Source organism: Rhinoraja longicauda, chromosome 9 (assembly GCF_053455715.1).
Source record: "Rhinoraja longicauda isolate Sanriku21f chromosome 9, sRhiLon1.1, whole genome shotgun sequence".
In the NCBI taxonomy this organism is placed as follows: Eukaryota; Metazoa; Chordata; class Chondrichthyes; order Rajiformes; family Arhynchobatidae; genus Rhinoraja; species Rhinoraja longicauda.
In genome coordinates, this window is record NC_135961.1 from 46,142,977 (window position 1) to 46,165,402 (window position 22,426).

General features: G+C 45.1%; 2 protein-coding genes across 4 annotated transcripts in view; one reads left to right on the forward strand and one right to left on the reverse strand.

Annotated features, from left to right (window-relative positions):
• Positions 1-339: 339 nt before the first annotated feature.
• On the reverse strand, positions 340-11,687 carry c9h1orf198 (chromosome 9 C1orf198 homolog). Its single transcript, XM_078405385.1, has 4 exons — positions 11,318-11,687; positions 7,193-7,243; positions 4,684-5,277; positions 340-1,803 (listed from the first exon to the last, which is right to left on the reverse strand). The coding sequence occupies exons 1-4, from the start codon at positions 11,639-11,641 to the stop codon at positions 1,747-1,749; spliced, it is 1,026 nt and encodes a 341-aa protein (XP_078261511.1). The 5' UTR covers positions 11,642-11,687; the 3' UTR covers positions 340-1,746.
• A 4,968-nt stretch (positions 11,688-16,655) lies between these two features.
• Positions 16,656-22,426, forward strand: part of tarbp1 (TAR (HIV-1) RNA binding protein 1) — a 159,331-nt gene continuing 153,560 nt past the window's right edge. For all 3 annotated transcript variants that reach the window (XR_013547647.1, XR_013547648.1, XM_078405386.1), the window contains exon 1: positions 16,656-17,598. Coding sequence is in view for 1 of the 3 variants with exons in the window: in XM_078405386.1 (XP_078261512.1) it covers positions 16,713-17,598 (886 nt within the window). In the remaining 2 variants the exon portion in view is untranslated. The remainder of the gene's footprint in view (positions 17,599-22,426) is intronic.

The window sequence follows — 22,426 nt, forward strand, 5'->3', positions numbered from 1 at the left end:
CTGAAGAAGGGTCTCGACCCGAAACATCACCCATTCCTTCTCTCCAGATGCTGCCTGACCCGCTGAGTTACTCCAGCATTTTGTGATACCTTCGATTTGTTTCAGCATCTGCAGTTAGTTTCCTACACGCTGAGTTACTCCAGCATTTTGTTTATGTATGAGTAACAGCTGTTTCCCTTGCTAGCAACATCTCTATCCCACAAAATACAAAGCATAGCCCATGTTTTATAATTCAATCATCAACTGGAGTTATGTCAATAGCTGGGTACTGGGTATTGATATGAAAACAAATGCAGTTCATTTCAGTAAAGCATAAGACTTTAATTTAATGCAATTCAATGTCAACAAAAACATTAAGCCAGCTGAAAATTGCAGAATTGTGAACAACTGACAGCCTTTACAATGGCCAATATTTAGAGAAGACTGCTACATTTAAATGATGATAAATAACAGATGTAGTCTACAGCATCTACAAGTATGAAGTATAAAAACAATATAATACATTATAAATACATTTGGGTATAAGCACAGAACATTTTAAATTATATTTAAACTGAGGTTTTGTCATTGGATGGAAGAGAATTTAACAAGTGAGCTGTTTACTGGCTACTGTTTAAAATGTTATCGAACAAAGTTCTTTTAAATTTTGATGTCACACTGAAAGGCTATCAACAAATTGGGGATTTTACTCTTTTATTGCATATCTTTGTGAATATGGTAATTCTATTATGAGTATGTCCAAAGAGTCTCAATCCGCAGAGAAAATGTATTTTGTTTCAATGAAAAACAGCTATAAAATGAATCAAACATAACTCTGCAGTATTTTTTAATCTGCCAGGACTTTTAAACAATGAACCAATTTTACTATTAAATTGATTTTTCAAGTTATAGAATTTAACTATCTAAACTACATTTGGAACCAGCAAGTCTTCCCATCATTTCGCTTCCAGCTGAACGAGCTTGACACAAAGGTAAAGGTTGATATTTAAACATACCGAGACCGTGTCCATTTTTTACTGAGAAATTTGTTTCAAATCCATTTAAAAGAAAACACTCTGTAACATTTTAAAGTTCCAGCTGCTGCTTTAAGTTGAAGTGAGACATTTTCATCACCAGTCCAATCAAATACCATTATTCCTCCTACGGCAATACTTTCACTAATCAGTTCAGTGAAATGTTTACACTTTGGATTCCAACATGGTAAACCTAAATCAGAAAGCATGTTGCAGCAAGAACAAATGTCAAAAACTCATCTGTTGGAATAATGTAATTTCATCTATTTAGGAAAAGATGGCAGTTGTCTTGAAGTTAGTTTTGAATTTGATATCACTACCTGTATGTGCCATAACATCCATTTATTATCTTCTGTGATCCAGGTTTCCTTGGGAGCCGAGACAATTATCTGAAGCAATGTCATTTGCAAGAGGACTGATGGAATAGTTACCTGGAGAATTCTCCCTTGAAATCAGAATTCTGACTTGAACTGTATATGTGCCCTACATTAGGATATTAGAAGGTAAACAGATTCTGTTCAATGTAACCATATGCCTATAATCCAAGGACATTTCCAATTTATAGAAAGTCAACCCATTTCATACATACTGCGAAGAACACAATGTAAAAATGTTAGCGTTAGTTTAAATGACAAACTGGAGTATTTGAGTAACAGTTTTATCCAAATGTGATCCATGCTTATAGTTGGACTGTTTTTTTTGGCTGTTATGAATTCTGAAGCAAGTAAGAAGATTACCAATTGTCCAAGAAGTCAAAGCCTGTTTTTCGAATGGAATTGCCCTTATTGATCTGTAGGAAGAGAATATGAAAAAAATGTTCTAGAACCATTTGTAACATTATTTAGTCATATTTACTCCACGAATCCCTTGGACAATGATTTTAAAAGACATTTCTGGAGAGGACTTTTAATTTATTTTCATACATCACTGCTGCATCCCACAAGACTTCTTGTACAAGAGACATGCTATTACCAATTATCAATCTCATCCACTAGATAGTAAGCTATTAATTGCATCAAATATACAAACACTTCAATTATATTAATGCAACATGCCCCACAAGCACTGGGGAACAACTGTATTTTAAAGTACAAGTCTAATCATTCACTTGCATTACCTTCACGAAGTTCCCTACCATTGAAACTTAACAGGACATTTATGTAAGTACTGGATGTTCAACAGTAAGCAACTGCCAAATGTCTTTCCACTACCCAAAGGGCACACAGTGGCATAGTGGTACACACTACAATTGTATGGATGAGTGGTGCACAAACAGTTTCAGAACAAACAGGAGTAGTTCATGGGGTCCATTGAGCCTGCTGGAGCAAGGTCATAGTAAAACTGATATTAGTCTCTGCTACCTGTTTTTGTCTAACACTCAATTCCCCAAGAGACCAAAAAAATCCATCTTGGTTTAAAATAATGATTTGGCTTTTACAGGTATGTGGCATAGAGAACTCCAAAGATTCATGACTGTCATCTTACCTCCATCTTATGCAAGGAATTCAGCAATTTGAAATTATGCCCTGAATTCTAGATGCTCCCCACCCTCCTTGTCCTCTGAATATCTACTCTGTCTAGCTGCATTGGAATCAATAATTCAAGGTGTATACCTCTCATTCTTTTGGACTCCTTTTACAATATGACAACCTCTTCACTCCAGGAATCAGACTAATGAATCTTCTCCGAACTGCCTCAGACAAAGTAGCTTGAGAGATATCCTAAACTTTAATTCTCTCCCACCAAGAAAAATTGTTTCAATTACTCAAAGCTATTTGGCAGAACTTCTCAAATCCACAATCTCTCTCTCCAAGTACTGAAACATAAGTGCATGGGAACATCACCTTTAAATTTGGAGATATAATTGTCATTCATCATCCCTCAGTCCAACTCCTGGATCTCAATGTGTCTGAAGGAACTGCAGATGCTGGTTTAAACCAAAGATGAGACACAAAATGCTGGAGTAACTCAAGCGAGACTCAGCATCTCTGGAGAGAAGAAATGGGTGACGTTTTGGGTCGAGACCCATCTTCAGACCTAGACCATGGATCTCAATAATGTGGCAACACCCTCTCCACATATACCACAATAGTTCAAGGTGGCAACTCACCACTACCATTCCCAGGGTTATTAGGAATGATTGCCCCGTAAATCATAAAATAAATGTTATTGCACAGTATTGGTTTATTATTGTCACAGAGATCAACAACAATGCACCAAAACTATGCAATAATGTATTGGTTTATCCAGGAAAATCATACTGAACACCATTACATTAGGTAGTACAAAAAAAAACAAACACAATGATAAATATAGAGCCAGAGCTATGGAGAACATGCAGTTTATAAAAAGTACAAGAGCCAAAGCAAGGTAGATAGGAATATCAGGAATGCATAGCTAGTCTATGAGAGGTCAATTCAAGAATATGATAACAGCAGGAAGGTGTTCTTGAATCTGTCTGGTCACCACACTGTAGGAAGGATAAAATAGTACTGGAGTGGGTGCAGAGGAGATTTGTCTGGATATTGCCTGGTATGGACTGTTTTCAGGAGAGACTGGAGAGGATAGGCCAGTTGTCCCTGGAATGGAGCAAGTTAAGAAATGACATGATTTTAGGTTTATAAAGTTAAGAGGGGTATAGATAGGGTAGACTGCAGAACCGTTATCTCTTACAAGAGGTGAATAAAACTAGAGAACACTGATTTAGGGTAAGGGGGTTAGAGATTTTGAGGGGTTGGAGGGGGATGTTTTTCACCCAATGAGTGGCAAGTAACTGGAAAGTACTGCTAGAGAGAATGGTGGAAGCAGAGTCACAGACAGCATTTAAGAAGTGTCTCCATGAACACTTGAATCACCTAGGTGTAGAAGACAGTGAGTCAGATGCTGAAAGGTCTGTTTAATATGGAGGGATGTCCACTGGTTAGCTTGGAGGTGGTGAGCCAAATGGCCAATTTCCATATTGTATGATTCTATGGTCTTTTCTATCAAAGATCACTGTCAAAACTTGAAGACAGCAACTAGTTTTTAATTATTTTAAGAAAAATGAAATTTATGAACATAAACTTACCACAGGTTAGTAATAAACACCTAACACCTAGCATTAGTTTTAGTTTAGAGATACAGCGCGGAAACAGGCCCCTCAGCCCACTGAGTCTGCGCCGACCAGCGATCCTGCACATTTACACTATCCTCCACACACTAGGGACAATATACAATTATACCAAGCCAATTAATCTACAAACCTCTACGTCTATGGAGTGTTGGAAGAAACCGGAGCACCCTGAGAAAACCCACGCCGTCACAGGGAGAATGTTCAAACTCTGTACAGACAGCACCCATAGTCAGGATCGAGCCCGGTTCTCTGGCACTGTAAGGCAGCAACGTTACCATTGTGCCACCATGCTTGCCTTCCCCATATTTATTCTCGTTCCAACTCGCAATCTTTTTGGATACACCAAATATTCTTCTTGATCCAGGAGGAAGAAACGATTCAAAAGAATATCAGCATTACCCACTCCGAAACATTTTTAAGATTTGTGGTTGAAATGGGTTTGTATAGTAATAAATTATTAAAAATTAATTTAAAGCAAAATAATACCATTCGCTCTGATACTCTATTGATGCAGTTATACCATTATAGTTATATAACCCACATTAAACCATACTGTACCTGTGAGAAAAATGGTGTATCAGATGCACAGGAGTCATCCCTCTCTTCATCTTCTGATTCCTTTGCAACATTCTTTTTATCTGGAGATTTCTCAGTTTGGCTAGGGGCCAAAACATCTTCACGTATGCCAAATGAAGGCTGGCTTGCACGTGGCTTGTCCATGTCGATGAACACGGATGAGACATTGGTGTTGATTATTCGCTCTTGTTTCTTCGTCCAAGGTTTATCGGATTTATTTTCATCCTTCTCCTTTGAAGACTCTTGTCTCAAATAGGAAGGAACTGGCTTTTCTCCTTTCTCCATTGACTTTATCTGACTTGGAGTTACATACTGGTAATCAGATTGCTCACCTTCCATCTTAGATCTTTCTGTACTCAGTTTCCAGAAGGATGATGACTCTTCCTTTTTGACCTGTGCTGGACAATCTGTACTTGGCACCTTTCCATTTTGTGCTTGTTTGATTGGCTGACCTCCCTGAGATGTTTTATGTTGGTGATTTCCTTGGGATATCTTGACTGGCTGTCGGTGTTCACTCTGTGCAGAAACCACTGGTTCTGCAGCAGGAGTGCAGGCAAAGCTGAATTCCATTTGACTCTGAAATTATTAAAAATTAGTTGAGCTGAAAAGTGAAGACTAGTGAAAAGTACATTTCATTTAATGTATACCGAGAACAGTACATTCACCAAAATATTCTTGTTTCCTCACAGATCTTTCACCAGTGGCTGCTTGGAAGAGCAGGACTCAAGATTATACATATGGAGTAAACAAAAATGTCTTGTGTGCTCCAATTTCAAGTGGAAATACATTCAGCCTAACATAGTATTTCACATCTACTGTATGCTTTCCTTTCCATGAGCTCGCTCTCTCTCTCTCGTCAGGTCACAAACTATTTCATTGTCTCAAATCCATTTCATATTAGCCATTTGGGATAGATCACTGATAACATCATCAAACTGATTAAACATTGAACAGTAAAGCACAGGAACAGGCCGTTCAGCTCACAATGTCTGTGGTGAACATGATGCCAAGACCATCTACCTGCGTGTAATCCATATCTGTCATTCCCTGCATAACCATGTGCTTATCCAAAAGTCTTTTAAATGCCACTATCGTATCTGCCTCCACCACCACCCCCAGCAGTGTGTTCCAGACACGTACCACCCTCTGTGGTGACAATCTAGCTCTGCATATCACCTCTAAATTTTGCCCTCACCGTAAATCTGTGCCCTCTAGTATTTGATATTTCTATCCTGGGAAATAGATTCTGACTGTCTCTGTCTACCTTGTCTATGCCTCTCATAATTTTATATAATTCTATCAAGTGTCCCTACAACCTCCAGAGAAAACAATCCAAGTCTGTATGGCCTCTCCTTGTAGGTAATACCCTCTAATCCAAGCATCAATTGCCTAGCAAAGTGTGCTGTCATGCACTTTGGTAGGAGGAGGAAATGATTAGACTATTTTCTAAATGTTGAGAGGATTCTGAAAGCAGTGGTGCAAAGGGACTTGGAGTGCTGGTGCATGATTCCAAAAAGTTTAATTTGCAGGATGAGTCAGTAGTATGGAAGGCAAATGAAATGTTAATATTCATTTTGAGCAGACTAGAATATAAACGCAAGGATGTAAATCTTAGGCTATATGTGGCATTGGTCAGGCCAGATTTTGAATATTGTGAGCAGTTTTGGACCCCCATATCGGAGGGATGATGTGCTGTCATTGGAGAGGGTCCACAGATTTATGAGAATGATCCCGGGGATGATTGGGTTAACGTACAATGTTTTTTTTAAGGTTATAGGCCTGTACTTGCTGGAGTTTAGAAAGATGATGGGGTATCTCACTGAAACCTACCAAATAATAAAAGGCCTAGATAGAGCGGATGTGGAGATGATGCTTCCAGTAGTGGGAACGTCTAGAACCATCGGGCACAGCCTCAGAATACAAAATTGAACCTTTAGAATGGAGACGAGGAGGAATTTCTTTAGCCAGAGGGTGATGAATCAGGGAATCCATTGTCACAGATGGCGATGGAGGTCAAATCATTGGGTATTTTTAAAGATTGATAGGTTCTTGATTAGTATGGATGTCAAAGGTTATGGAGAAGGCAGGAGAATATGGTTGAGAGGGAAAAATAGATCAATCAAAATCAAATGGTAGAGCAGACTCAATGGTCCTATGTCTTAAGGTCTTATTCTAGCAGAACTGCTGTACAATAAATTTTAGTGAACCGGGTGAATTTTCAAGGATATGTCAGAGGATGTGGAAATCAGCAGTCAATGAACTAGATGCTGAACAATCAGATAGCAGATTGTCAAGTTTTACTATTGTGTTTTTTTTTCTAAACATAAGATAAGAATTTTGCCCCTCACATAAAAGGCAAAAGGAAATACTCAAATTGTTCATTGTGCATGTGATTTTATAATTTTAGCACAAGATTTTGTTTAAAAAAATATTTTATGCATTGACACAAGTGACTAACATTACCGAGGAAGAAAGATTGTGCACAGCATACCTTGGTTTCCCAAGAGAATGGAGCCGAGTGTTCATCTTGCCATGTAATATCCTAAGATTGCAAAATAAACAGTTAATTAAGTATATTTGTTATTCTACAAGACACAAAGGAAAAAATATTGGATGCATCATCTTTCATGACCTCAGAATATCACGGATTTTTCGAGGAAGAGATCATATGTAGCAAGTACACAAGGAACTGCAGAAATAAATGTCACCAACAATTTGTTCTGGTTCAATCATACTGTGGCCAAGAAAACACACAAACTCCTCTACCCCCTCAGAAAACTAAGGAAATTCTGCATCTCACTGATGACTCTTCTTACTTTATATAAACATAGCCAAAAAGTAAGGAAATTTGTGTTTGGTAGATTATTTATTTGTTGTAACAATGCTTCTTGGCAATAAATCTTATACCGTTGGAAAGCCTGTTTATTTCCCTTTTAAATGGTGCCACATTTGTAAGGAACATGCATTTGTGGGATGAGCAGCAGAGCTGAGTATGTGGGCTGCGCCCATGAAAAATCTGCCAAATCTTCTCTGCCAATGCCAAACAGCTTATTCTGCCATTGACTCTTGTTCGGTGTTGTTTGGTGGATTGGATGATTGAAGTCTGAAGAAACAAGACATATTGGCAATTTAACAATTTATTCATTTAATAAACAGGAGCCTCAGTAGCGTGTGGAAGAACCATACACAGCCACAACAGCCTGGCACCACCTCCTCCTCATGCTGGTCACCAGCCTGGTCACACACTGTTGTGGGATGGCATCCCATTCTTCAACCAGCATTTGTCGCAAGTCAGCCAACGTGGTTGTGTTGGTCACTCTGGCACGAACAGCACGCCCAAGCTGATCCCACAAGTGTTCAATGGGGTTGAGGTCAGGACTGCTGGCAGGCCATTCCATCCTCTCCACTCCCAAATTCTGGAGGTAGTCTCTGAGAAACCCTGCTCTGTGGGGGCGAGCATTGTCATCTTGGAGGATAGAGTTCGGTCCCAGACTGTGGAGATATGGGATTGCCACTGGTTGCAGAATCTCATCTCGATATCTCTCTGCATTGAGATAGCCTCCAATGATGACAACCCTCGTTTTTCCAGTGAGGGAGATGCCGCCCCACACCATCACACTGCCTCCACCAAAAGATGTTACTCTATCGGTGCAGCAATCAGCATAGCGTTCTCCGCGTCTTCTCCACACTTTGACCCTATGATCCAACTGCCGAAGGCAGAATCTGGACTCATTGCTGAACATAACGTTCCTCCACATGTTCAGGTTCCAGTGCACGTGTTGCCGACACCAGCACAAACGGGCCTGACGGTGAAGAGCAGTCATGGCAGGCCTCCTGGCAGCCCTATGAGACCGGAGATCGGCTGCGTGCAGTCTGTTCCGAATTGTCTGGGCAGAGAGCCGTCGGCCATATCGTCCTGCAAACCTTGACTGCAAATCTGTAGAAGACAGCCTACGGTTCCTAAGTGCTGACAGGGTGAGGAAACGGTCTTCTTCGGATGTCGACTTCTTGGGACGCCCACTTCGCGGCCTGTCTCTGACATCCCCCGTTATATGGAACTTGGCCTTCTCTTTGGAGATGGTACTAGGGCTCACTCCAAATAATGCCGCAACTTGGTTTTGCGGAACACCAGCTTGAAGTTGCCCTATCGCACGGGCCCTATCCAGATCAGTCAAACGTGGCATGCCGATTCTTGGAGCAGACACCTACTGACCACTGTAGCAGGGCCCATGCTCACAGATGCTGCCAATCAGGTGCCAATCAGGCACCTGATTGTCAGCACCTGGGGGTACCAGAAGCTCAAAACAAGAGTCAATAGCAACAGCAGAATAAGCTGTTTGGCATTGGCAGAGAAGATTTGGCAAATTTTTCATGGGCGCAACCCATATACTCAGCTCTGCTGCTCATCCCACAAATGCATGTTCCTTACAAATGTGGCACCATTTAAAAGGGAAATAAACAGGCTTCCCAACGGTATAAGATTTATTGCCAAGAAGCATTGTTACAACAAAGAAATAATCTACCAAACACAAATTTCCTTACTTTTTGTGCTATGTTTAGATGCACCGTAGAAAGCATCCAATCAGGATGCAATCAATACCAGCTTGGGTTGGTTTTGAACATTTCCTTCTCAAGTCTAATATTAAATTCAATCAGATTGCAGTCACTATCTATGTGCAGGATTTGCTGTATGCTGGCCTGTTATATCTCCAAAGCTAGTTTGGCCTGATCGCTTATTAATTTAAATGATACTGATGTCGAACTCTTGTACAAGTCCATTATGGAAGTCATTCCATTTACCCCTGCCCAATCACATTATTTTGTGACTTGATTCCTGATCTTGATTATTTATGTCTTGGCTTCCAAGAGCATCAAACAGCAAGCAATTCAAACTGGAGTCCTACATCTTTTGAATTTCCTGAATAGCCCATGTCGCTTCTACTGCCTCGCTGAGTTATTTTTAAAATACTGCAGCTTAGAATTCCAATTCTGCTTAGAATCTCAAATGCCTGAAATATTTTAATACCTAAAATGCACAGAATAGTTCTGCTATTTCTACATCATTCACTTTATATGGAATTTGTGTTTCCAACTCTCATGCTGTTTCTTATGCTGCGGACATCTGTCTTAATCAGGGAACTGGCCAATCGCCCTGATTCTGCCCCACCAATTTCTGACAGTGTAGATTTTCCTTCCCATTTACAGAACTGGTTTATATCTTCCCCTTGCCCTATTTACTCTTCTGCAAGGAATTTGGGCGAAGATGAAAAAATTCCATGCCCATGAATGCTCACGTTACAAAACACCCTTGCTGTTTGATTCCTTGAAATGGGAAGTAGTATATACCCTTCATGGTATATACTTTAAACATAATCCCACTGTCTTCAGCATGAATCATAGCTAAACCTTTCTCATCTTTTGCATTCAGTATGCAATCCTGAACTCTGGCATTTGAAAATTGTGTACTATTTTGACTCTGGGTTATATGTGTTATCTACTCTCCTCTAGATCTCTTCAGAAACCCTAACACATTCCCCAGGAGTGATCACTTGCTCCGCAACACCTTCTATTTAGCCCTCTACACATTTTATCCATTAAGCAAAGTCTTCGCATGGAGCATTAACCCACTATCCATTAAATTAACTCCATTGGGAGTGCCATCCACAAATACTTCTCTAGATATTTTATATCATCGTAGAGGAGATTTACGACTACGTTACCTGGGTTGAAGAATTACTATTCGGAGAATGGGCAAGAATGGGGTTGTTTTCTTTGGAACAAAGGATAACTGTGGAGTGAGTGGTTTAGCCTGGACAGGTGAGGGGGAATATTCATGCCTTCCAGTCAATGTCTCGGAAACATGGCTCTAAATTAACTTTAAAAAGGATTAAAACAGATCTGGCCGTCCCCACCGCACCCCCAATCTGAATGTTGGGGTCCGGAGACCCCTGCCTCTAACGGTGACAAGGATTTATGTCTCCAACATTTTACCCTCTAGCACACCCAGGTAATAACCGGAGTCGGGAAGGGGAGGCAGGAAACTAAGACAGTACACTGGCCGGCATGAACAGGATGGACCGAATGACCTTCGCAGCAACTTTCGTTTGGTCGTCGTGGTAATTTTCGCAGGTTACCCCAGGCTTATTTAAAGTGTAACTTACAATAAACCACTATTCTAGGAAAAAAAGAGCAGGGAAGCCACGGTGGCTTCACAGTGGCCGGCATTCCTGACATACTGCGGGCTGGGGCTCGATGCCCGGCACACCCGTCGCGGCCAGAGGCCGGTGTGCCAGCGGCCCCAATCCCCAGCCTTTCTGCCTGTTTCAGGGGACGGGGAACGAGGTTTAGGACGGGGTCTGGACAGGACGGGGGGTAGACAGGACGGGGGTCGACAGGACAGGGAGGGTCGGGGGTAGACGGGGGAGGGACGGGTTTGGGTGGATAGGGGCGTGGAGGACAGGCAGGGACGGGGTATAGATGGACGGGGGGGGGGGGGTGATAGACGGGGGAGGGACGGGTTTGGGTGGATAGGGGCGGGGCGCAGAGGACAGGCAGGGACGAGGACGGGGTATAGATGGACGGGACGGACGGACATCCCTCCTCCCCACAGCCTCACCTCCTCCCCGAAGTGCACGATCTTCTGTCCGGTCTGCAGCTGCAGGCGGGGGTAGCTGACCGCCTCCTCCCGCGACACCCGGTGGCGGCTGTAGCGGCTGCGGACCTGCGGATCCACCATCCAGCAATCGATGATCTCCTCCTGCTCCCGGGGCTCCAGCTTGTCCCAGCGCGGCCCGTACTTCTCCCGGATCTTCTCCTTCTCTAGCATGATCTTCCTCGCCATTGGGCTGATGGAGGAGAAGTACTCGAACTTCTTCTGCTCCAGCCCGCGGGTGCCCGCCGTCGCTGCCTCTCCGGCCGCGGCGACCACCGCCGACGCCATCGCTGACTGTTGGGGAGGATGCTCGAGCGGCTCCGTGCCGCCGCTCTGCGCACGCGCCCTCGCCCGCGGCCACGCGGCTATCCGTGACGTCACGCGGGCTGCGGCGGCGCTGGGGAACAAAGGGCGGCACCGGCGGCAAAGACCTTGCAGGGAACAGACACAAAGCGCTGCATCAACCCAGCGGTCAGGCAGCATCTCTGGAGAAATGAATAAGTTCAAGAGAGAGCTAGATAGGGCTCTTAAGGATAGCGGAGTCAGGGGTATGGGGAGAAGGCAGGAACGGGGTACTGATTGAGAATGATCAACCATGATCACATTGAATAGCGGTGCTGTCTCGAAGGACCGAATGGCCTCCTCCTGCACCTATTGTCTATTGTAAGTGACCAGAAACGTCACCGACTCCTTTTTTCTGGAGTACATTGATAGGTAGCGTTGTGAGGAACTTCATGTCGACGTTATAGATTGCATTTTCCAGTCATTAAACCCCTCTTCACTGTCTAAACTTTGATGGACATCCTGAAGTCATAACCTTGCATAGGAAACAGAATAGGCTTCTTTTGCTTTCTGAATAGCTTAACCAATTTCTTGCATGTTGCTTGTTTGTAGGTTTATGAACATATGTGAAATAAGACTTCTGACAGTGCCGAGGATTATTTCATTGTCATACAATCGCATGGATGAAGAGAAGTCACTATTAGCATGTTGACATTTATCACTTCCCTTGGCAATCCAATATTCACGATCACAATCATCTAGATTGTTTGGCCATTCACCAATATCATTGGTCAATACCATTCACCAATATCATTGGTCAATACCATTCACCAATATTAATATCAGTCTGAAGAAGGGTCTCGACCCGAAACGTCACCCATTCCTTCTCTCCCGAGATGCTGCCTGACCTGCTGAGTTACTCCAGCATTTTGTGAATAAATCGATTTGTACCAGCATCTGCAGTTATTTTCGTATACTCATTAGAGTACTTGGTCTTTTCACTTGCTCTTTCGCATTCAATGGATGCTGGCTGTTGCTGTATCATGCCTTCTGCCGCACTAGTACTTGTTCCTATATTTCCAGCCGCAGCCGTTATAGCACCATCACCATGAACATTAAAATATTCTGTCAATTTACGTGTTTTAAATATCACAAGTTGGTCTCTTCTTTCTTTTTCCTCCGCTTTACGTTTTGCACTTCCAGAAGCATAATGACGTCCAATATCTATGCCTCTTTTGCTCATTGCTGTCTGCAATGGGGGAAAAATTCAATAAAAAATGCATTTAAAAAGAAATGGTTTATGTAAATAAACATGTGAACGTCAGGAAATAAAAAGGTATGTGTTGTGTTTTCAGATGCCGAGCTGATGTAACACACAGAATATATTAAAATAAACTTTATTTGTACAAGAATACAATAATACAACCACACCTAAGCAAGCAAGAAGAGCCTACTGGCCTACTGCACCTATTTCGAAAGAGCGAATCGACCACCCCATCTCACCCGGCAACCCGGTGACGGAACCTCACCCCCTCACACCCGGCAACACTGAACCTCACCCCACCCGCAACCCCCTCACACCCTGGCAACACTGACCCTCACCTCCACATACACCCTGCACCCCGGCAACACTGACCCTCACCCCCCGACACACCCCCACCTCACACCCCAGCAACACTGACCCTCACCCCCACACACATTCAGCAACACTGACCCTCACCCTCCCACACACCCGGCAAAACTGATCCTCACCCCCCACACACACCCGGCAACACTGACCCTCACCCCCCCACCTCACACCCCAGCAACACTGACCCTCACCCCCACACACATTCAGCAACACTGAAACTCACCCTCCCATACACCCGGCAAAACTGACCCTCACACACACCCGGCAACACTGACCCTCACCCCCCCACACACACATGCACCTCACACCCCAGCAACACTGACCCTCACCCCCACACACATTCAGCAACACTGAAACTCACCCTCCCATACACCCGGCAAAACTGACCCTCACACACACCCGGCAACACTGACCCTCACCCCCCCACACACACATGCACCTCACACCCCAGCAACACTGACCCTCACCCCCACACACACTCGGCAACACTGACCCTCACCCTCCCACACACCCGACAAAACTGACCCTCACCCCCCCACACACACCCGGCAACACTGACCTTCACCCCCTCACACACAGCCCGACAACACTGACCCTCACCCACCCCCCCCCCCCACACACACCCAGCAATACAGACCCTCACCCCCTCACACACACCCGGCAACACTGACCCTCACCCCCTCACACCGCAACACTGACACCAACACTGACCCTCACCCCCTTACACACACACACGGCAACACTGACCGTCACACCCCAGCAACACTGACCATCACCCCCCCCCACACACACACCTGGCAATACAGACCCTCACCCCGTCACACACACACACGGCAACACTGACACCAACACTGACCCTCACACCAGTTTCTGCACCAAACCAGCCCCAACCCAAGCCTTGTCAAAGTACCAATTGACGGTGCTCCCCCCACCCCATAGTCCACCCCGGTCTCTCACCTCTGTGCCGCTGCCACTGCCTGTCTCTGTCTCGCTGCTGCTGATGGTGCCGGTCACTGTCCCTCTGGGTCATTGTGGGGAGGGGGTGAGGGTATGTGTCTCGGAGTTGGCGGTTGGGCGGTGATGAGCCAACTGCCCATTGGTCCTCACAGCCCCGCCAACACATTCAAACTGCAGCGGTTGGGAAGCGGCGCGCACAACACTGTGTCCTCAGTGGGATGCCGATTTCAAGCATTTAGTGTGGGGCCCTCGAAAGTGCCGGGCCCATAGCAAATGCTACTTTTGCTACTATGTTAATCCGGCACTTGTTCGAGACCCTTCTTCAGACCATAGTTCTTTGTTTCTGCATCGTCGCAGTGAATGGCTTGTTGCCATAATCACTGAGACTTCTCCAAAACTTTCACTTAACACTCAGACTACCAGTTGAAACAGAAAATGCTGGAAATATTCAGCAGCTCATACATAGGCCATTTGGTCCAATTCGTCCACGTTGTCCAACGGAGGTCTTCGACGCTGGCTGCATTCTGGCCCATCTTCGCCCAAATCTTTTCTTTCCATGTGTCAGTTCAAAGGGTTTTTTTGAATGTCTTAATTGTTTGCACCTCTACTATTTCCTCTGGCAACTTGTTCTGTATACGTGTCACCCTCTGTGGAAAACATTGGTCCATCAGGTCTCTTTTAAATCTTTCCCCTCTCATATTAAACCCCTCTTTTGTAGACTCCCCTATCCAAACGGAAAGATTGATGCTATTCACATCTATTCCAGCTGAGGCTGTATCTGTGGGAAGAGAAACTAGAGTCCACATTTCAGGTTGAAGGCCCTACAAGAAGACAAGTTTGTATAGCTGAAGAGATGGGGATTGTATCTCCTGGAGTAAAACAAGGGTGACCATGGGGGGTGTAAATAAATATTTTTCTACACAAACGGAGAACATAAGCATTTGGATAGTTCGAACAATCCAGTCTCCATACCTTGTTAACTCCAATTCGACCATTTTTCTCCCTGATAGTTGTTGCAAACTGGTCTCCAGTTTTTGCATTGTTAGCAGCCTGAGGTAAGCAATATTACGAGTGGCACAGATAAGGTAGTGAGAAAGTTTTCCCCATTAGTAGAGATATCTACAACGATAGGGTATTAGTTTAATGGAATTTGTGGAGGAACGTTTTCACTCAGAAGATGGTTGAAATTAGGAATGCGCTGCCTGAGTTGGAGGAAGGTATTTCGCAACATTTAACATATATTGAGATGAGCACATGAAACTGACATTGGGAAGTTCGGGTTGAGTGCTGCGAAAGGGGATTAGTATAAATAGATAAATGACTGGTTGACACAAAATTCTGGAGTAACTCAGCGGGACAGGCAGATTCTGTGGAGAGAAGGAATGGTGACGTTTCGGGTCGAGCAGAAGGGTCTCGACCCGAAACGTCACTATTCTTTCTCTCCAGGAATAATGCATGTCCCGCTGAGTTACTCCAGCATTTTGTGTCTATCTTCGCATAAACTATGGATGTGTTCCCGATCTCCCAATCTCCGTCATTGCGATCTTTGTGCTTTATTTATTCCTTCTGCCTTATTCGATGTGCAGTACCCGTAGTACTCATTCATGTATAGTATTATGTGGAGGAAGTAACTGCAGATGCTGGCCTCAAGAAGGATCTCGACCCGAAACGCCAGTCTGATGAAGGGTCTCGACCCGAAAGGTTACCAATTCTTTCTGCCTGAAATGCCGCTTGTCCCGCTGAGTTACTCCAGCAATCTGTGTATATCTATGGTATTATGTGAAAGAATCGCGAGCAACATAACGATTTTTAAAAACTGCATCTCGATGAACGTGACAATAATAAACCAAAACGTAAACTATGTCTTTGCAGTCAAAGGTAGACACAAAATGCTGGAGTAACTCAGCGGGTCAGGCATCTCTGGATAGAAGGAATGGGTGACGTTTCGGGTGGAGACCCTTCTTCAGTCAAATCTTTGCATTCGGAATTAAACCCATAACCATCTAACTGTGAACTGTTAACGTTAGATGCTGACCCTTTCATGTCATTTCTTTTTTTGCTCTTTGTTGTATTTGCAGCGTGAGGAACCCCAGCTGGGATATCAACTGATTCAAGGCGAGGGAACTGAAAATACCGTTTCTCTCCCCCCAGATGCTGCCAACACGGCGCAGCAATTCTGACATTTCCCCCTTTATCTCAGGTTTATCCAGCAGCTGCGGTATATTGTATCTCCAGAGACTAAATTTTTATCTACACTATAGTAACTTATTAACTTTATTTATATGCTGTAACTGTAATTCTTTTTTGTGCACAATCCGCAGGCATTGCCACTTTCATTTCACTGCACATCGTGTATGTGTATGTGACAAATAAACGACTTGACTATTTGCGTGCGCGTTTCCGCGGGGTGTTTGAGAGTGTGACTCTGCTGTGCGGTCCGGTCCGGTCCGGTCCGCCCGGCCGTTGAGTCCGGGTGCTGCTGTTGCGGCGATGACCATGGAGCCGCGGTTGGTGGCGGATTTGTTGCTGCGCCTTGGCCACGACCCGCCGCGGATCGTGGCCGAGCTGTGCCGGTGGTGCTGGGAGGAGGAGGAGGGCGCCGGGCCGCTGAACGTGGCCAGGGTGGAGGTGCTGCGCCTGCTGCTCGACGAGCTGTGCTGGCGGCGGGAGGCCCGAGGCCTTGGGCTGCAGTGGCAGGGCCTGCGGGAACTGGCCGAGCAGCGCTGCCTGCCGCTGCTGCGGACCCTGCGGCTGGAGGAGCCGGGCGAGCGGCGGCTGGCGCTCTCTCTGTGCGGCCTGCTGCTGGCCTGCTGTCGGTTGGCTCGGCCGGAGCTGTTGGAGCAAGTGGCCGCCTCCTGTCTGCGGGAGTTGCGGGCTTACAGCGAGCAGCGCCGGAGCGGCGCGGCCCTGGCCCCAGGCGCCGAGTACTCGGACATCCGCGTCGTCGTCGAGATGCTGGTGAAGCTGTGGCCTCTGGTGTCGGAGCGGGACTCGGGCACCGGTGCCGGGCAGCTGCTGCCGCTCGCCCTGACCGCTTTGAGGATCGGCGAAGACGGCGTGGTGGCCACGTTGGTCACCGGGCTGATCCCGGCCCTCCTGGAGCAGGAGAGCGTGACCGTGCGGGATATCTGGGACCGGGTGAGACTGTCGGAGTTCCCCTGCAGCGTGCCCAGACTCCTTTTGCTGCTCAGTTCGCTTTCATCCTCCGGCAGCCTCGACCTACGGGCGTGCACTGACTTTTGGAAAGTGGTGCAGGCAGGACTGGTGGAGCCGGACAACACAACGCGCAAAAGAGCATTATACTTGTTGAAAAGGGCTGTGGATGTTTCTGGGGTATTGGAAAAGGACATCGCCTTGGCCTATCAGACCGAAAACGGTATTTTGAAGACTCGTTCATCTATTGTAATAAGTAATAATTTTATTAAAGCAACACATGGGCAATGTTATTCATAGAAAGTGGACCCTATTCTAATGGTATAGAGAAATCTGACATACAGATGCAGCATAAAGCTACACCCTTTGGCTAGGAAGGAACTGCAGATGCTGGTTTAAACGGCACGGTAGCGCAGCGGTAGAGTTGCTGCTTTACAGCGAATGCAGCGCCGGAGACTCAGGTTCGATCCTGACTACAGGTGCTGCACTGTAAGGAGTTTGTACGTTCTCCCCGTGACCTGCGTGGGTTTTCTCCGAGATCTTCGGTTTCCTCCCACACTCCAAAGACGTACAGGTATGTAGGTTAATTGGCTGGGTAAATGTAAAAATTGTCCCTAGTGGGTGTAGGATAGTGTTAATGTACGGGGATCGCTGGGCGGCACGGACTTGGTGGGCCGAAAAGGCCTGTTTCCGGCTGTATGTGTATGGTATGGTATGGTATAGACACAAAATGCTGGAGTCACTCAGCGGAACAGGCAGTATCTCTGGAGAGAAAGAATGGGTGACTATTCCGGTCGAGACCCTTCACACAGACCCGAAATGTCACCCTTTGTGCTGTTTTATACAGACCCAGTGCCATTGAAGAATGCCTCATTTCAGTTTTTAAAAAAACAGCCTACTGCTTATTCTGAGTCCATGAGCTCTAATTTTGTATGACTCGACCAAGAAGGGAACCATTAACCCTGTTAAACTAGCTGTAATTTTACAAATTTCAACAGTCTGAAACTTTAGAGACTGCAGTCCCAGTCTGTTCCATCTGTCCTCTTGTGGCAAAGTCATCATCTCAGGAACCAGTCTAGTAAAGCTTTATTGCAAGCCCAGGCTGTCCTCTGGTAATGAACAGCTTAAACTTTTACAAACTGTCAAGTCGATTTTGTACGCAAGTAGGAAAATACCCACACTTGCAGTAACTGTGTTACCACATTATTGAAATGAAAGGCATCAAAAGCACATAAGACTGAAAGAAGTGACAATCACTAAGTGAAGCAAGAGGAAACTAGATCTGCCGCTCGCACATATGTATGTACATCAGGCTTTTGAATTTGTCTATGCAAGCATGTCCAAAAGTAGTGTAAGAAAATAACTGCAGATGCTGGTACAAATCAAGGTATTTATTCACAAAATGCTGGAGTAACTCAGCAGGTCAGGCAGCATCTCAGGAGAGAAAGAATGGGTGATGTTTCCGGTCGAGTTCCAGTCCTTCTTCAGACTGATGTCAGGGGGGGCAGGACAATGGAAGGATATAGGTGGAGACAGGAAGACAGTGGGAGATCTGGGAAGGGGGAGGGGAAGAGAGGGACAGAGGAACTATCAATGTTCATACCGCTGGGCTGCAAGCTGCCCAGGCGAAATATGAGGTGCTGTTCCTCCAATTTCCGGTGGGCCTCGCTATGGCACTGGAGGAGGCCCATGACAAAGGTCAGACTGGGAGTGGGAGGGGGAGTTGAAGTGCTCAGCCACCGGGAGATCAGGTTGGTTAAGGCGGACTGAGCGAAGGTGTTTCAGGCGAGGATCGCCTAGTGCGGTCTTAGCAATGCCCTGTATAATTGCACATGGACACCTTTACTCCTGTAAAGTCTCATAAATAAATACCATCATACAATTTGCCTTTCTTTTTTTTTGCTGCATCTGTGTGTCAGCTTTAAGTGACATGCACAAGGGCACCTAGATTACTTTAAACATAGACATTTCTCTCTCCATCACAGTTTAAAAGAAAAGCTCTGCTTTTGCCTTTTGTGCAGCAAAATGGGTGACCATATTATGCTCCTTTTAGTGTTCCTGTCCATTTATTTTCATGTGGAAAATCTTTTTAAGCACTACAAATATTTTCTGGTACGTTGTGTAGCATAACAATCATGCCAAATGTAATAAACACACTCAAAACTGGAAATCTGTGAGGTATTGTGGACTATCACAGCAGCAGAAATGTACAGATTCTCAATATTCAACTATGTGGCTCACTATCATCACCATCAAGTCAGAGGGTTAAGCCTGTTTCAAAGAGGAGACATCAACTCTATTGATCATTTTGTGTTTTGCCAGTATTACAGCTCCAGATCCCACCCCAAAATATCCGAGAAAAGGTGGTGGTTTGCCTTGGTGCGGCTGGATTCCAGAAATCAGATGATTGTCTGCATTTTACACAAGGCAATATTTGACAGTGTGGCATCAAAGGGCTCCTGTAAACAAAAATATCAATGTGCCTCAAAGATAAACATTGCAGTGAAGCCACTCTTGGTTAAATACAGCCTTGATGTAAAGTTAAGTGAATCTCACCTCATACCTTGCACAAAGGAAGGTGGTTATGTTTGCTGGGAATCAATCACCCCAGCCCCAAGATATCTCCACAGGAGTTCCTCGGTGGAATATTCTAAGCCCAACGATCTTCAGCTGCATCATTAATGATAAAATACTACGGTTAATTGGAGACACAATGAACTGTAGCTACTGGAATATTGAGCAAAACACAAAGTGCTGGAGGAACTCAGCGGGTCAGGCAGCATCTGTGGAGGGAATAGACAGGGTATGTTTCGGGTCGGGACCCTTCTTCAAACTGAAGGGTCCCGACCCAAAAAGTTGCATGTCTGTTCCCTCCACAGTTACTGCCTGACCTGCTGAGTTCACACAGCACTTTAATTGTCTATTTTGTCCTGATGGTGCCTCCCAAACCGTGAACTCTACCACTAGGCAGAACATCAGACACATCAGGTCATATACAATAGACACAAAAAGCTGGAGTAACTCATTGGGACAGGCAGCATCTCTGGAGAGAAGGAATGGGTGACGTTTCGGGTCGAGAGAAGGGTCTCGACCCGAAACGTCACCCATTCCTTCTCTCCAGAGATGCTGCCTGTCCCGCTGAATTTCTCCAGCTTTTTGTGTCTACAGTTTAAACTAGCATCTGCAGTTCCTTCCTATACAGGCCATATACAATCCTGACTTGGAAATATGTCACCAGTCCTTTGCCACTAGGAGTTCCTTCACCAGAAAGATTGCAGTGATTCAAGAGGGTGGCCAACCACCAACCTTTCTTGGGTGTTTAGTGATGTTAATAAATGCTGCCCTTGGCAGTGATGCTCCGATCCTAAAACCCATAGCAAGGGGAGCAGTAGAAACATTTAAATACTGTAGTAGTGTTTTAAAGGAAACTAGGATAGGCATTGGAAAATAAAATATTTGCGGAGCAATATGGAGAAGTAGGGTAGGGAGATGAGCTGGATTGCCCTTAACTACAATTGACATGGACGGAGGTCATTTGGCCCGTGAGGTGCTGGAATCTTTCTTTGTTTGCGATTCTGAGTTTGGACATTTTGGAGGGAAGCAGCGATCCAGTTTGGGATCAGCAACTTGGGAAATAGTAAACAAGTTACCCATTTTGCAAAGTACCATGTGTTAAAGCTAAATTGAGAACAAGAACTGGAGGGTTATGTTTTTTTAAATTCATTGAATGGCCTGCATTCTCTCATGCACACAACCATGTTGACTATCCCTAATCAGCCTCTGACTATCCAAATGCATGTATATCTTATCCCTCAGAATCCTCTCCAGCTACCTACCTACCACAAATGTTAGGCTCACTGGTCTATAGATCCCAGGCATTTCCTTGCCATCTCAAATAGAGGCACAACATTAGCCACCATACAGTCATCTAGCACCTCACCTATGTTTAACAATGATTTATATATCTTCTTCAGGGGTCCTGCAATTTCTTCTCTCGCTTCCCACAGTGTCCTCAAATATGTTCCCCATTTTTCATGTCTTTCTCCACAGTAAAAATATTGGAAAAATACTCATTGAGGACCTTGCTCGTCTTTGTGGCTTCACATAGAATATACTCAGTCCCTGATTTTTTTTTTCCTTAGTACCTAATCAGATGTACAGCACTTTGGTCAACGTGGGTTGTTTTTAAATGTGCTATACAAATAAAATTGACTTGACTTGACTTGACTTGAAACACCTCCAGGTACACACGTGATCCCAGCAGCTTGTACCCAACCCATGCCCCCGTCTATGTTTTGATCCGAACCTCAGTTTCTCTTGTCATCCAGGCTACCTTACTCCCACCTGTCTTGTCCTTCACTTTAACAGGAATATGCATGTTTTTAACTCTCACCACCGCACTCTTAAAAGCATCCTGCTTTCTGTATGCCCCATTTGCCTGCAACCTACTCCAATCAACTTTTGCGAGTTTGTGTCTAATACCATCAAAGTCGGCCTTGCCCTAATTCAGAACTTTAGCTAAAGAGATGCACAAAATGCTGAAGGAACTCAGCATCTCTGGAGAACATGGATATGACGAGTAGGGTTGGGATCCTTCTGCCGGGTAAGGTGAGGGATGGGTTGGAAAGAAAGCTGGAAAAGCGGAAGGGCAGCATAGAGCATAGCCGGTAATATGTGAACACAGGCGATAGTTTTGATAGGCAGGTTGTTGGACAGAGGCCAGAGATGAAAAGACATGTGTGAGTCCGAAAGGATAAAGATTTGCGAATTGGGAAACTCAAGGGTAGAAAAGTTGTGAATTGTGTAGCAGATGGAAGGAATGCAGGTGATGGGGGAGGAGGAGAGGAGAAACTAGTAACCTTTAACGTGGAGCAACCCTGTCCACAGGGGGATGGAGTGGGGGGTGCAGGGGAGGGGGGGTGCAGGGAAGGGGAGGGGGGTGCAGGGAGGGGGAGAGAGGTGTCAGGGAGGGGGAGGGAAAGGGGGAGGAGAAGGAGGGGGGGAGGGGGAAGGGGATGGGGGGGGGGGGGGTGGAGAGTGCTGCACCAATG

What these genes read in the sequence shown, in the direction of transcription:
- c9h1orf198 (XM_078405385.1), bottom strand. Translation starts at nt 11,641, where the DNA reads ATGGCGTCGGCGGTGGTCGCCGCGGCCGGAGAGGCAGCGACGGCGGGC. An exon ending in CATTCTCTTGGGAAACCAAG is followed by an intron (nt 5,278 to 7,192) that starts GTATGCTGTGCA and finishes TAATAATTTCAG; the next exon opens with AGTCAAATGGAATTCAGCTT. An exon ending in ATACACCATTTTTCTCACAG is followed by an intron (nt 1,804 to 4,683) that starts GTACAGTATGGT and finishes CTCTTCCTACAG; the next exon opens with ATCAATAAGGGCAATTCCAT.